The 15587-nt window shown below is 33.1% G+C and overlaps 1 protein-coding gene across 1 annotated transcript in view; it reads left to right on the forward strand.

Moving 5' to 3' along the window:
- The window catches only part of LOC129218973 (collagen alpha-1(IX) chain-like), a 137191-nt gene that overhangs the window by 35170 nt on the left and 86434 nt on the right, over positions 1 to 15587 (forward strand). Inside the window, exons 16-18 of the mRNA XM_054853295.1 lie at positions 7720 to 7773; positions 11731 to 11787; positions 14907 to 14960. Coding sequence (XP_054709270.1) covers positions 7720 to 7773; positions 11731 to 11787; positions 14907 to 14960 — 165 coding nt within the window. The remainder of the gene's footprint in view (positions 1 to 7719; positions 7774 to 11730; positions 11788 to 14906; positions 14961 to 15587) is intronic.

Here is a 15587-nt window from a genome sequence, read left to right on the forward strand (position 1 = left end):
ACACAAGAAACCAGTACTGAATAAACTTGAGCATTGCGCTAAAAATCTTGAAATCGACACCCGCTTTTCGTCTTCACTTACTATTTTACGCTGATCAATTACCATGATTAAAACACATGTTATTTTCATAAGATGTGTGAAAGTGATCATTATTAAATTACAAGAAAAATTGTCTCTGTGAAAAATGAATGAATGCTAATACTTTACCTTCAAGAATAAAACATTCATTTAAAGAATGCGTTGTTAACGCTAAATTTTCCACCCCTGAAAATTTTGCCGCAATAGGCAGCTGCCTAATCTGCCTATTGGGAAATTTGGCCTTGGTGCCAAGTAATGTTTTAGCACAAAAGAAAAAGAAACCTGTTTTATGGCTTAAACGTTTAATATTTTAGAATTCGAACTATGAACAGAAAAATTTGAAATCCTAAGAAAGATGGAAGCATTGTATTATTTTTTTCAAAAGTAAATATTTTAAAAATACATTTTGAAATCGGAAATAACAGCAAGAATTTTCGCCTCTCAGATGTTGCAGCGGTGTACTTGTATATAAAAATAACAATGCATTGCGCAGTTGCAGAAGCTTTACGACGGAATCCCCTCCCTCTTTGTATAGAAAATTTAATCGCACAATTAAACTGTGTAACGGCTTTTGAAAGTAATTTTTAAAAATCATAACAATTCGTTTGTAATCAAGGGACTGCAGGGGGGGGGGGTGCAGGAGGTAGACACCTCCAGTTTCTGTTGTTTTTGTGTTTTTTACTGAAATGCATGAAGAAAAATATTATATTTCTTCTGTACAAGAACGGGACATCTCCAACCAATATCCCATAAAATAGAAAGAAACTGTAGCAGGCTACGTCATAGACTAATAATAAGAGTAGACTGAGCTATGGCAACCCTTTTGCTGCTCATAAACCAAACCATGTGACTGGTGGATATCCTAGCAACAGCGGGCGTTAATCGTAGCAGACGATCAACGCCAGCGCGAAATAAAATAAATAGAATTGATGGAACACGGAAGAATGATCTTTTATGGAGTCCGATTTGTAAATTTGTTATTCTAAGTTGTAAATATTTTGTTGATATAGTGAGTTTTTCGTTTAGATAGTATTGTGCATTTTCTTTAGTCAATTTCAATAACTCTCTAAGCAATAAAAGATGCAAGCGACCAAGAAGAATCAGCAAACGGTAAGATTTTTACCTACAGTTTCAATTTAAGATACTGATTAGTACATTTAAGCGTTAACGCAAAACGTTTACGCCATTTCGTTCACGCGAACACTGACAGCTCCAAATGAAATAAAAGTTACCGAAAACTGATCAAAAACTATTACTAATGTCAAAATAATGCATAACTAAAAGAAAAACAGTTCAATCTCTGCACCTGGAAGTTTTTTTTAATGAAAACACATTGTCTTAAAATACATGTCGAGTGCCAAACTATAGATAATGCTGCCATCTAGCAACCATGCTGCCAAAGTCTTCGCCAAGCCCTTCCACTAGTCACATGATACATCTATGAACCAATTTTCTTCATCAGCAAGAATGAGAAAGCTCGGTCTACTCTTATTATTAGTCTATGGGCTACGTTTCAGGAGAAGAACGGTTTAGTTTCCACAGAAGTATTCATAAATTTATATCATATTCTAAAATGAGGCTTGTCTGCATTTTAAAGTATCGTCTGCAGTTTTGGTAGCGGAATTGAAATTAAATAAAAATGAATTTCTAATTCGTAGTAGACGACATTTTCGTGAAGAAAAGTAATAAACAAGAAGTTCTGTCTAGAACTAGACGAGCCTACTTTCCCGTATACCCATACTACTTTGTAGTACCTGATCAATGTTCTCAAAATAGCTAACATCGCAAATTGTTTCAAACATATTTTTCCAATATTTTAAGCTACTTTCTAGGAATAAAATATTCCTCACTCATCTAAAAAAATTAGATGCGTAAAAAAAAGAAAAAAAAACAAAACGAACAAATAAAATAGCAGCAACTTTTAAACAAAGCAGCTAAGACACTTTTTTTCATTTAAAAAAAATTCTTCAACAGCTTTCAAAACGAAAAAAAAATAATAAAAATTAATAAGCTCATTAAAATAAATACATCCTATCAAAAAAAAAAAAAAAAAATCGTTTCTTTTCCCCTGCTGCCAAAAATAATTTTTTAAATGAATTAATGCACTTATCAAGATAAATAAAAACAATAAAATGTCAACGTAAAGAAATACTTTTCATTGTCAAAAAAAAAAAAAAAAAAAAAAAAAAAATCGTCTGCGCGTATCTTTTTGTAGAAACATAAATGACTTCGAGTTTATTCACCGAAAACTGAATACCTAAATAAAAACTTTAGCGTTGAAATAAAAACAAATCACATCAACAATAATTATTTCACAGTTAAAACCATAGCGTCGGAGTCGGAGTCAATCTAATTTTGGGATGAAGGAGTCGGAGTCGAATATCCAAGAATGGAGTCAGTCACTTGTCCGTGTATAAATTTTTGCCAAAGCTAGGAAGTCAGTCGAAGTCGGGGAGTCGGAGTCCGATTAATTGTCGGGCACAGGAGTCGGATTCGGATTCAGGTGCCCTAAATTCTCGGAGTCGGAGTCTGGAGTTCGGCGTCAAGAGCTATTTCCAACAAAATTTGTTTGAAGTAAATCCGCCTTCAAGTACGGAATCTACATTGACTTTCAGTTTCCCCGTAGGCGCTAATGTTAAGGGATTTGAACTGTTCAAAATTGAACAGAAAATTGTTCAAATCAAAAAGATATTTTATATACAAGTTTTTCATCAAAAGCTTTTTCCTACAAAGTTTGTTTGAAGCAAATTCGCCTCACAGTTCGGAATTGCCTTGAATTTCCCCGTAGGAGCTAATGTTAAGTTTTTTTGAACTGTTCAAAATTGAACAAAAAATGGTTCAAATCAAAAAGTGAAATATGGGAATGAGGTGTCCTTGCCGAGATCTTTCGAACAAAAAAAAGTTTGTTCGAATCGGACTATTCATTCAAAAGTTATTAGGGGGGGACAGACAGACAGACCGACAGACAGACAGACCGACAGACAGACAGACCGACAGACAGACAGACCGACAGACATTTTTCCCCATCTCAATACCCTACTTTCCAATTTTTAATTTTTCGATATTTATTTAATTATTTTTTTTATTTTTGACTTTTTTTTGTTTTTCGGGATATTTTTAAGATGCATTAAGTCTTCTTTCATGCTTTTTTCTTCTTTTTCTGACTTTTACTGGGAAAGTAGGCTAAAAACAAGCATGAAGAATTAAAAAAAAGAAAAAGAAAAGAGGCATCTTTCTTTATAGTATATTTTCTGTTTCGAAATCGAAGTTATTTGGAAAAATTAGTCAATTTTTTTTTTATGTGTTCATAAAGAATAATGGATTTAATTTTCTTTTTTTTTCTAAATATCGACTGCGCTTACTGCCAGTTTTAAAGCTTCCGTGGAATACAATAGATTGGAAAAATTCTGTTAATTTCATGTACTTTAGTTTTAGAATTACTTTTAGTCCAAGTATTTTAAATATTTTTCTGGAGTTTTCAGAACATAATTCAGTAACACATGCGGATTCGTCTATAACGATAATCATTCTAACGGACATTTCAAAGTAGAAAGATCACGTCTGATGCTGCTTAATATATAAAGATGCCCGAAGCTTTTAAAAAATCCATAAAGGTCTTACTTTAAATTTTGAGTCAGAAGATTGCAATTTTGGGAATCCTTAGAGTTTTTAAAATGTGGAACTGTTCCCTATTTTCACCGAATTCTTCAATTCTAGAAAGTAGGTTTTATTCCTCGAAAATATGTATTTAATACAAATAGCTTAAAACACTTTCTGCGACGCTATATTATTTCAAATTGAATTCTATTATCTATGTAACAAAGCATTCTATCCTAAAAGTATTTCCATTAAACATTTCAGAAAATGAAATGATAACCATTTAGATTTTTTTTTTTCAAAATGTAATTGAATCACGAAACAAAACAAATCAGCAACAACTTATCTTATTTGTGTGAAGAGAAAAGAATCTCTAAGTGACTCTCCAACGAGTTCTTGATTGGTTGGCTACTCTTCAGATATCCCCACGAGACTCGGATGGTCCTCGTTAATAAAACAAGTCTAATTTTCGTATGTTTCATTCTTTAACAACTTCCTTTACCTCGACGTCTTTAAGGCGCTCTTAAAATAACTTTTATCATTACGTCGCAATAATAGCTTCGACTTGAAACAAGATTTGCGCTTGGTTACCGCAACTTGGAGACACAATTTTGCGAGTTGAGTTGAGAGGAAGGGAAATAAACGGCAGTAATTGATTTGAAATTTCATTTCCGCAGTATTTAAAGTAACGGAAACAAACGGATTTCATTTACCTCTTAATTTTGGAATATAAGGAAATAATTTCTCTAATAAGGTTGCGATGGATTTGCTAGAAATAAACTGTTGAACATTTTGAAGCATTGCATTTTGTTGAAACAATTTTTACCTTTAATTGATATGGTTATTTTTTGTAACCTAAGTAGTGAGATGAGTTATGTGGATCCGCAACAGAATATTTCTTGTGCACTTTACACAGTTTAGCGAATAAAAGAAGGAACGTTAAAAATATTTTTGTATAATTTTTCTGTATAAATGAAACCGAAACAGAATGTAAAAGGCAGTGGCGCTCCTAACATGTGTGTCATTTTAGGCGGCTGTTTGTGATCTCAGCAAAGACCAAAAAAATAAATAAACTTTTAATGGTTTATGTAACCATGAAGTTCTTACAACTTTCATATCATAGACACATACATAATATGACCAAAAGTATTAGGTTCTTCACTTTCAAAAATTCACATTTTTAAGGATTTCTCAAGAAATAAGATAGGAATAGTTTTATAACTTTCTTCACATAGAAGGTATGTATGCTTCAGGTATCATCTTCCAATAAGAGTTGCATCACCCTCGCGTTTCGGGGATCAGTAACAAATTGAGGAAAATGAAAATGTTTTGATCATCATTCATCGTAAACGGCTTAATACTTATGATAAAATTACAGTTCACTATCTTAAAAATTCAGACAGTTTTCAGCGATGTAATGAGCCAATTTTCAGTGATTCTTCGATAGGTGACGCATCGTGAGGGATCATTCGCAAATAATCTGTTTTTGTCATGAATCACACTGAACGATTGCAAGGTTGCTAACTTGCGAATGACCCCTCACGGTTCGTTGCCTATCCAAGAATTATTGAAATTCGTCTTATTAAGATCACTGATAACTTTCTGAATTTTTAAGATAAAAAAACTGGAATTGTATTATGAGTTGAGGAACCTAGTTGGGATTTAGATTATGAAGGTTATAAATTGCTATCTTTCGCGCATGCGCAGCGAAAAATTAATTATTTTAAATGTCCATATTTTGTCAAGTTATACAACATTTTAACTTTAAATTTTAGTATTATGCTTCTCTTGTATGCTGTCAAATTTTCTGAAAATTTGGTAAGCTTTTATGTAAAACTTTGCGTGTTATGAGAAAAAACCTTCAAATAAAATTTGTAGTTTTGAAAGAAATGCTCAGATATTCGTGAGTATCAGAGATACTTACTCAAAAATATGTAAAACAATTGCACAGTCAGCTAACTAATTTCTGAATTTTACAGCTTATTCTCATCTCTTTACAATGAATTATGATCAAAAACCATTTTTGTTTTCCTCAATTTGTTACTGATCCCCTAAACGCAAGACTTATGTAACTTTTGATGGAAAGTGACAGCTGGAGCATACCTTTTACGTGACAAAAGTTACTAAGCTATTGGTCTTTTATTTCTCGACAAATCCTTAAAAACGTGAATTTTTAAAAGTGTCCCAATACTTTTGGCCATATAGCGTATATGACATTCTCCTTTCCGCAATATAATGCTTCATTTTAGTTGAAAATCGATAAACTAAACATCATATCGGGGGAAAGTTCAAAATCGAAATATTTATAGTTTCGTTAAACTCTTGCATCTATTTTTGGTTTCACCCCCCCCCCCCCAGAAAGATTTTACCCGGGGTGCGCTGCCTGCTCATCCTCCTTGAAGTGACAGAAAAGGACCAATTCTTTTGGGGTGTAATACACTCCACCGCATCAATTAAGTGTTAATTGCGTCAGGCCTTAAGTTCCAAAATCACTAGAAAGATTCTAGGGTTTGCATATGTAGGTTCACATACATCATCCCCACGTACTTATAAACAAATACTAAATGTAAAGCAGCTTAAGATTTATTTAAAAAATAAGTTAACAACTTGTAATGTTATTTCGGAACATGTCCAGTTAAGTTTTATGAAACTAAAAACTACTTACTGTAAAATTAATTTTAAATATTTTTTTTTTTATAAATCGTTTAATTCAGGACTTCTCGAAGTTGATGTCACGGCACGCTAGGGTGCCACAGGGAGATGCGAGGGGTTACGCGAAGTGTCTATGATTTTGATATGTATGTATAATAGAAATATGCTAGGGTTATGAGAAAAAAATCTAATTCTCTTTGAAGAGTGCTGTTACGCGAAAAAGTTTGGGGAAAACTGGCTTACACGATTAAAATTGAGATAACGAAATCCAGTTTTTAAAAATTCATCTTTATATTTCTAGAGCCGACATCAAACTCTCAAAACAATAAAAGGTTTAGATTTTACATGTTAAAGTCCACCTTTGTGGCCGACAGAACTGAATAGGTTAAGGTGTCTTCATTTATAAAATGAAAATTTTAAAACAAACAATGCTATTGATGCGGTATCTTCTGAATGAGCTAAATTAATTTTATGTAAGGAAATCCCAAATCGAGAAAGCACACGAAGTTGAAACTGAAAAACATACCTATACACCCATTTGGAAAATTAAAAACTTACCTACAAAAATATTTACTACATGTTTTTTACTTACGAAATGCGAACAGCATTTGTAATGCATTTTAACAATGCAAAATGCACATAGTGTCACAAAATTGAATCATCGGAGAAAGTTGTAGAAAAATACTGAGACTCATAATAGTTGGATAAGGCTGCAAGAAAGTGGTTTCTTTTTGTCTAAAGAAAGGATGCTTTAAAATTCATTTAATAAAGCTTGTATCCAAAGCCCGAAATTTTCTTTGGAATGGAACCCATGCTATTTTTCGATGTATACAGATATCTCCTTCCAACTTTTAGTGTTTCACGATATAAGTTAAAAAAAAGAGCATAGTATATATAATTTACGGCATTGCTTCGCTTTTTCCTTTCCTTATACAAAAAAAAAAACATATGATACTAGTAAAGCAAAAGTATCTATCTCGATAGAAAATTGTCAGGAAGATAAACCAGAAAGGATTTTTCGAATAATATTACTAAACACCTATGAAATCTGTTTGATTGCTTTGCTTGGGGAAATGACAGCTTGGTTTATTTTCCTTGATTTAAAAGTAAAAGACACATTAATAAAAATAAATGTAAAAACTATAATTTCTAAACTAAGTTTTTCTAATTTTTCATCCAGTTGCAGCTGTGGTTACAAAAATATTGGGAAAGGCATTTACGTATTTTAAGGATATTTATATGATTGATGGATACATTGGTTATTGGGCATAATGCTCAAAGTCTTGTTTGTCTGAGTCTTGTAATTACTGATTAACTTTTCGCATAAGCATTACACTTTGACATTTCCATATATTTGTTTTTCTATTTTTGATACGAAACAATATATTTTAGGGGGAAAGAGGAGAATCCGGACCTCCTGGACCTGTAGGACCTCCAGGACTGCCGGTAAGTGTATTTTAATGGGTTATTTACATTCACGATATGCTTTTCTCCAATAGCAGGTAAAGATATTTAATTATAATGCCAAAAAATTCAGAACTGGTATGTTAATAGTCATAAATGGACAACTTTATTTCTATAAAGAAAACAAACGTGATAGATATGATTAAAATATTTTCGTGCAATTAAAGTACAAGCCAAAATTGTGATTTGTATATTCTTACCTCTTCTGTGATTTCTTTTCATCAGAACCATACATATGTGCAATTGTACTTATTTATTTGCTGAAAAACAGCCGAGAGTTACGAATCGAAGCGGGAGAAACTTTTTAGAATTTATCAAGAAACTCAATTAGTCCAGTCCTTTTTTTAACGGAGACATTCATTGAAGGCAGTTACCATTCATTCGCAAATTTGAAGTTAAACAGCATTTTTGTACATTTGCATTTTTCGTACCAGTTGAATAAGCGAATTTTGAACCGGCGACTTCTTGGACTGATACATTTTGAACCAGTAACATTTTGAGCCGGCGACATTTTGGATCGGAGAAAACTTGGACCATCGACATTTTTGATCGGCGACATTTTGGCCGTGACATTTTGGGCGTATATCATGGCATATACAGGACACATAATATACGATTAGATGTTTTGGAGTATCTTGATTAAATTCTAGTTTTCACAAGTGTGTAACAAAAGGAAAAACTTTGGGACCCCTTATAATACATATATATAGTGATGTTGGAGTGATAGATGATTTAAACCTTTGATTAATTTATTCATTATCTTATGACATTCCTTGTCATCCAAAAATTGCGTACTTTCTAATTCTGTGCATCTCTAACTTTTTTTTTTTTTTTCTTAAATCGTGTTAACTCCTTGTTGACTTTCTATAAGTATTACAGATGGATTCTTTTACATTGAGCTCTAATTTAAAGAGAACCCGAGGAAATCAGAAGCATTCGATTGGTACAATGTTAAGTCTATGAGAACTTTCTTATAACGAGAAGATTCTGCTTGAAGCGAGCAATACTCAAGTGGTTCATAAAATTTCTGTAGCTCTCCTCCCGTCAGATTATCTAATCCTTTCTTGGAAAAATCCTTTTGACATGGACAAGACAGTTACTAATAATGAGTAATAAATCCTGAGAATAAGTGATAAAGACATTTTTTTATTCAAAAATTTCAAATTTTCATCGAAATCAGGGGTTAAAATTCCGATTTTCAGGCCAAGAGTTTTCTCCGAAAAACAATGGCACAAGAACACAAGAAAGAGTCGATAACACGGTTGGAAGCAAAATAACTAACTTTTTCGATATGCTGTGTAAAATTAAAAAAAGAACTATCGTAAATAAGTATGAATTTTTAGATTTTTCCTAACTCTTTTTTTTATGATCATTCGGCTATAACAAGCAAATGTCGTGTTCCTTTTAATCTGTTTATAAGCGAGTTGGACTGTGCATGTAAAAAACTTGACAAACAATATTTGAACTAATTTAGAAACATTTTACAAAGGCTGCATAGACTCGGAAGTCTTTTTAGCTATTACTAACTTTTTCTGTCTTTTTACGTGAGTCCACAATGTAATTCCCAGTCGAAGAGCGATTGTTATACAATATTTCTTTTTAAAATGTACGACACCATAAATGATTACCTGATAACTCACGTTAGAATTTCTGTAGATAAAACCTATGTTAATCAAAATGAAAGTAAATTTCTAAAACTCTTCGCATGATTTCTCCCACCGACTCTCGCTTCGTGGAGCAGAAAATTAACTTAGCAACTTAACTTTCCGAAGTGGCAGATGCTAAGTTGTTTATTTCCGAAAGCTTTTCCGCGAGCAGCGATGACCTTTGATATCTTTGGAAACACAATTCGAGTTCGCTCGTCTCAAATCTATTCAAAAGTGCTTTTGTGAAGAGCACCATTCATTAAGGGTTGGCGTGTGCTTTCGTGAGAAGTTGCTCCTACCTGAGCGATTAAGATATTGATTCGCTGCGTGCACCAGCCATGAGTTGGAAGCACTCTCTCAAAACAAAACTCGCAGGCGATAGTTGCGATGGAAGTGAGGATTTCAATTAGGGTGGAATAATAATGTAGAACTAAGTCATATGTTATTAAATAGAGAAATGTCAGAAATATCGTAACAAATTAAAATTACGTTTTGAAAAGAGCTTAGTTAATTTGTAGCCACTCATTGGAGCGTAAGTTAATTTCTTCTTATTTCGCTTCGCTTGGTATTAGTTGAGTTTGAGTCTATTGATTGCAGTTTCACTATAATAAAAAGATAAGCAAAATTTTGAATTTAACATAACATTTATACATAGTTTTTTTTTTTTTTTTTTTTAAAGCTCCGTTTTCACAGTAGGAAAATCATGTGGGCGGCAGGTGGCTGGTTTGTGTACTAGGATACTGCACATACCCCTGTCCAAACACTCAGTTACTGTCGAGTACAATCTGCCATTTCCTGTTGAGCTACAGACAAGAAAACATAACTGTCTCTATCCAGTTTCCCGCCAAATGTGAATTGAGAAGTGTTATTCGTTTCTTGCAAGCAGAGGGTAACAGGGAAACGGAAAGTCATTGAAGAATAAGACGTGTATATGGAGACAACTTAATGAGTGCTGATGTTGTTCGTAAGTGGTTCCGAAAATTTAAAGAGGGCAGAACTAATGTGCATGATGAAGGAGGTCTGGGACGCATGTCTGTGGCTACAGACGACCTTGTTCAACGAGTCGACAAAGCGGTTAAAGAAAATGGAAGATTCAAGATAAGAAAATTATCGATGCAATTTCCAGAAGTTTCAAGATCGTCCCTACATTCTATAGCTATAGAACTGTTGCGTTACAGAAAAAAATTGTGCTTGCTGAGTCGAAAACACCACGTCAAAAATCACTTGCGGAAATCATTGGCGGCAACGTTCTATGAGGGGGGAATAGAAAAACTTGTGCACAGGTACGACAAATGCCTAAATCGTCAACGTGATTATGTGGAGAAATAATATCTATTGTACTTTACTTTTGATAGTGAATTTTTTTTTTTTTTTTTTTTTATTCAACCGTTTTGTTTTAATGGTCAAACGGAGCTTCAAAAAAAAAAAAAAAACTCTCGTAAATATACATTAATTATTTCTTCTCGAAGTCATTTGAAAACATGTCTTTGAATAGTTAATAGATCATTAATTTTATGAACAAATTCCAGCGTCCAAATATTCTCTATTGCCTATAAAAAAAATAACTAGCAATTTTTCAAACTACTATTGGGAGATAAAATCTGTTTTTCTTATATTCTGTAAATTGGGCAAAACAGGAGCAATTGCTTTTTTTTTCGGAATTATTTTCTAAAACTAATGTTGTCCTACCGTTTGAGAATTTTAAAATGTTCATCGTTCAAAGGAAGTAAAAACAACTGCGAAGGATAAATTCTAGAGGTTTGATTACGGATCTAGTATTTTCTTCCCAATTAAAGTTAAAGAACTGTTTTAGTAATGAATTTCCTTTTTTATGAGGACCAAGATAATTGAAATATGTCCTTACAAAAGTTAATCAAGCCTTTGCAAAAACTTACATTCTAAAAAAAAAAGAGAAAAAACAATCTGGTATCATTATTTGAAAGAAATCTTAATGTCTTTTTATTGAATGTTTCAAAAAATATTCTGACGATGGAGAATTTAAAAATTTTAACCTATTCAATGTCAAGAATCATTCAAGACATCAGATGTTTTTACAACAGTTTCAAATAGCTATTTTTGTTAGATTTTTCAGTAAATATTTATTTGAGAGAGTGATTTGTATATTAGAACAAAAGTGAATTAGCCGACACCTCACATGAAATGGAAGTTATGTCAATTATTGTAAATATTTTCAAAAGGACTCTTGAACTAATATAATGGGCATCTCCTTCAAAGTCAATCCCGAATTTTTAGATTTTACAACTGAAAAATTAATGAATTGAACTTTTTTTAGGGTTTACCAGGACGAGATGGAATACCCGGAGCTTCAACAGAATATCCAGTAGTACCGGTAAGTTTCCCTTTATGTAGAGCTATATATATTTACGAATTTCATTTTAAGGCTTTTGGGGGGGGGGGAATTATGTTTAGGACAGACTATTAATAAAATTTGTCCGTAGTTTGATTGTCTCCCATGGGGCTGCGCATTGGTTCCTTACCATTTGCGAATCTAGTGCCAGAGGGCATCTATTCTTTCGGGTGACACCAGTATAAAAAGTTCTTCCCACTCTGAAAGAAATAGTACAAAGGTTACAGTGATGCAAAAACTGCGATATTATGCCACGTTTTTTTCAATATAAAATACGAGTTTTTCGCAAACGTCTCACAACTGAAAATATGAGTAAAGTAAAAATTAATGAGAATTTGTTTTTTTACCTTTTATTTTCAATACTTTTCTAGTTATAACACCAAATCCGTACAGGACAGATGCTCCTGCTTTGTTTAAAATTACAAAGCGCATAATTCCAATAAATTTGTGATAAAATCTCAGAGAAAATTTAGCTAAGCATTTTTTTCTTTATAGTTTAATAGTTTTTCTTTTAAAAATATGTTTGTAGTTTATTCTTCAAAAACAGTATAGTACTATAGCTCTTTCCTTTAGTGAAAGATGCCATTTGAAAAACTTACTCGCTCGTTATATTACGTTGTCAAATGACTCTAACAGTAGAGCCTAGTTTCGGAACAAAAAAAATTACACAAGTTCAAGAAATAATGTGAAAAGTAATTTTTTAACAGTCGAAATTGATGAAGCATTGCAATGTAACGCACTTGCTTAGTATTAATAACTGGAAACGATGGGTAAACCTAAAGATTTGTAAGTAAAAGTTTTCATATTGTGATAAAAGTTACAATTTTAGAAGCTTTTATTTGTGGAAGAAAAATTGTATTGTTGCCAAGAAACAAAAACTAATAAAAGTAGTTATTAAGTTCATGGTCAGGGCCGTGGTAGCCTGATCGGTAGGGCATTGGACTCGGGGCCGGAGGGGCTCGGGTTCGATCCCCGCTGGTCGAAGACCCACCGTCGTCATTAAAGGGGACTGGGCGACGTTAAATATGCTCGTGGTCTCAATGTCCTCCAAGTGAAACGATACCTCTGGGGGTGCTAGTACTAGGTAGCTATTAGCTCTTGGACTAGTTCTAAATTCTCATTAACTGTCCGATCCGGTGATGGTGCTGCCATCTATCGGTATATAAAATAATGGAGGCAAGGCACTTAGTATGCAGATCCCTCGACATAATACAGTTGTAGTCAGTTGTGACTCTTGAATAGAAATAGAAATAGAAAAGTTCATGGTCAATAAAGTTAATAAATTAATATCAAGACTGACCCAACGCAGAGACTGAAAGCTTATGAACTTTTGAAGAAGCTTAAACATTGCAAATAATACGCAGCAGACTTTTGACGCTTTCCTTCATCCAACTCGTTATAGTTAAAAAGCTCTTTTAAAAAACAATCATCCTAATGCAAAATTGATAAATTGATCCTGTAGACGTTCAAATCGAGTGGACAAATTTGCGAGAAGAGAATGGGGTTGAGTTGATTTTATCACAAGCAAATTGCTAACGATAATTTGGTAATATCCGAAACTCAGTGGATTTCGAATTCCTGTCTTTGTACTATGTGTTTTAATAAACAGGGAATTTCAAAAAGGATGACCCGAACCCGATTTGAAATGCATATATTATGAAAACTATTGAAAATAGACACTTCAGATTAATTTTATATTACATGGATAATAATTGAGTTTTTTTTTTACATACAAAATTAAAGTTCCGCAATATGTCCACCTTTGGATGCACGGCATATGTCTGCACGGTATTCAAATTCGTCCCAAACTTTTGCAAGCATGTCTGCATCGCCCTGTCTTCGAATTGTTTATACCATCTTCTAATGCTCTATGTGGGGTTGGAGGTTTAACACCAGGGTATTCTCGACGAAAAGCAAGCAGAACAGTTGTTAAGGGCTCGCAGCTCGCGAGGTGTGAACCACAATACGATTTTTGTCGCGCAGTCGCCATTTTCACAAACACTGAAATGGCGGCCGAAAAAAGAGAGTTAGCGCTACCTGTTGGCAACTCCATGAAACTCGAGATTTTCCCCCATTCTAACCTTATATTTATTTAATGAAACGGATTAAAATTTGAATAGTTATGATTTTTTGAAATCGGATCATTCTTTTTGAAACACCCAGTACACCTGACACACTAGGTACTATAAACATGGCGCAAAGTCAAGGATTTTGCAGTTTAACCAAAACCCCTTCCCCATACGTTGATGAATGCAACCATAACAACCGAATAGCACCTATGCAAATTATTGCCAGCAGTTAAATTTGACACTGTGAATCCATGTTTCATTATATTTCGTTCTTTTTTATTTGATTCCAGGAAGAAGATAAAAATGAATACATTTATTTGTAATAGCATACCATCAACCGAAAGAGCTTTTCCAAGTGGGAAACTTTTGCCAATTTTTGAAAGCGATGATATTTGGCGTTCTTTTAAGCTCCAAACTAGCTAACAGATGCAATGTTTCTTTGTGTCATAGACAATGCCGCATCCATCAGCTGATTTGGGGACTTAGAAGAGCTCAATGTGTCGTTTTCAAAAAAAAAAAAAAAAAAAAGATAAAGTCGCCATTTTGGCAAAGTTGAACATCTTTGACGATAGCGTATTAGAAAAGAAGAAATGAAAAAAAAAAACATTTTGACTTATTCGCTTAGCCGCCTCAAATATGAATTCAAATAAGTCCAACTACTAATGTGCGTACGCTAAAACACGTATCAGGATTTTCCATAAATCTTTAGTTCACCCTGTTTTGTTCAACTCAGCTTTCGCTAGTAAAATATTTTTTCCTGTTACAGTTCTGTAAAACACGCTTTCGAACCCTTACACTATACAAATCTGTTCATCTTCACTTCTTTAACTGTTTATTGGCTAAATCAAATCGTAAACTTTAAAACCGTGCGCTTATAGACACTTTTTATTATGAATATCCGAAAACTGCATGTAAATATTCTAGCACTATTATGGCATTCCGTTGACAGAAAATATATCTGTAGTTATCTAAAATCAAAAATCGTCCTTCTCATTAATAAAGATTTTTGTAATCATGAATTTTGTATTGCAGGGTGCTCCTGGTTTACCTGGAGAACCCGGAGAAATTGGTCTTCCAGGAGCTAGGGTAAGCATAACTCAATGGTATTTTGGGTAATGATCAAAGAAAAATGGTGGTATAAAATAGTACTACTTAATAGTGATACTGTTCAAGAAAAATATACTTCTATTTATAGCAATAACTTATTTCCAGCTGTGTTCGAAATTAAAATACGTGAACTTTCTTATTTAATTACTTATTTAAAAAATATGAAATGTATTGCATTGCTAAGCATTTTCCAATTGTTTTCTTTTCTTTTTTCCCCTACTTGTGTTGTTTGCTGTTAGCTTTTTTCAATATCATTCTTTCTTCCACATTTTTTTTCTATATTTAATTTCTTTCTATATTATCTTTTTTTATATTAAAAAAAAAGTTAAAAGTCTTCGAAAAAGATAACTACAAGACTTCTGGTTTTGTAAATTAATTATATGCTCCAATTCATTCTTTCGCTTGACTTGATGTTTCTGTACTCATGGTAGACTGGCGCAATGCTAAAGAAAATCTCTTACACAGTCTACGCTGTTTATAACTTTCTTTTACAGTCAAAACTTAAAAATGTAAACAAAGCAGACTTGAACCTTGTTGCAATGTGTTCCTTAGTGCCACGTTTCAATTGCTCAACCCCTTGAACTCACTTTACTGCTTGAGCAGCAA

This window comes from Uloborus diversus, chromosome 1, assembly GCF_026930045.1.
Source record: "Uloborus diversus isolate 005 chromosome 1, Udiv.v.3.1, whole genome shotgun sequence".
Lineage (NCBI taxonomy): Eukaryota > Metazoa > Arthropoda > Arachnida > Araneae > Uloboridae > Uloborus > Uloborus diversus.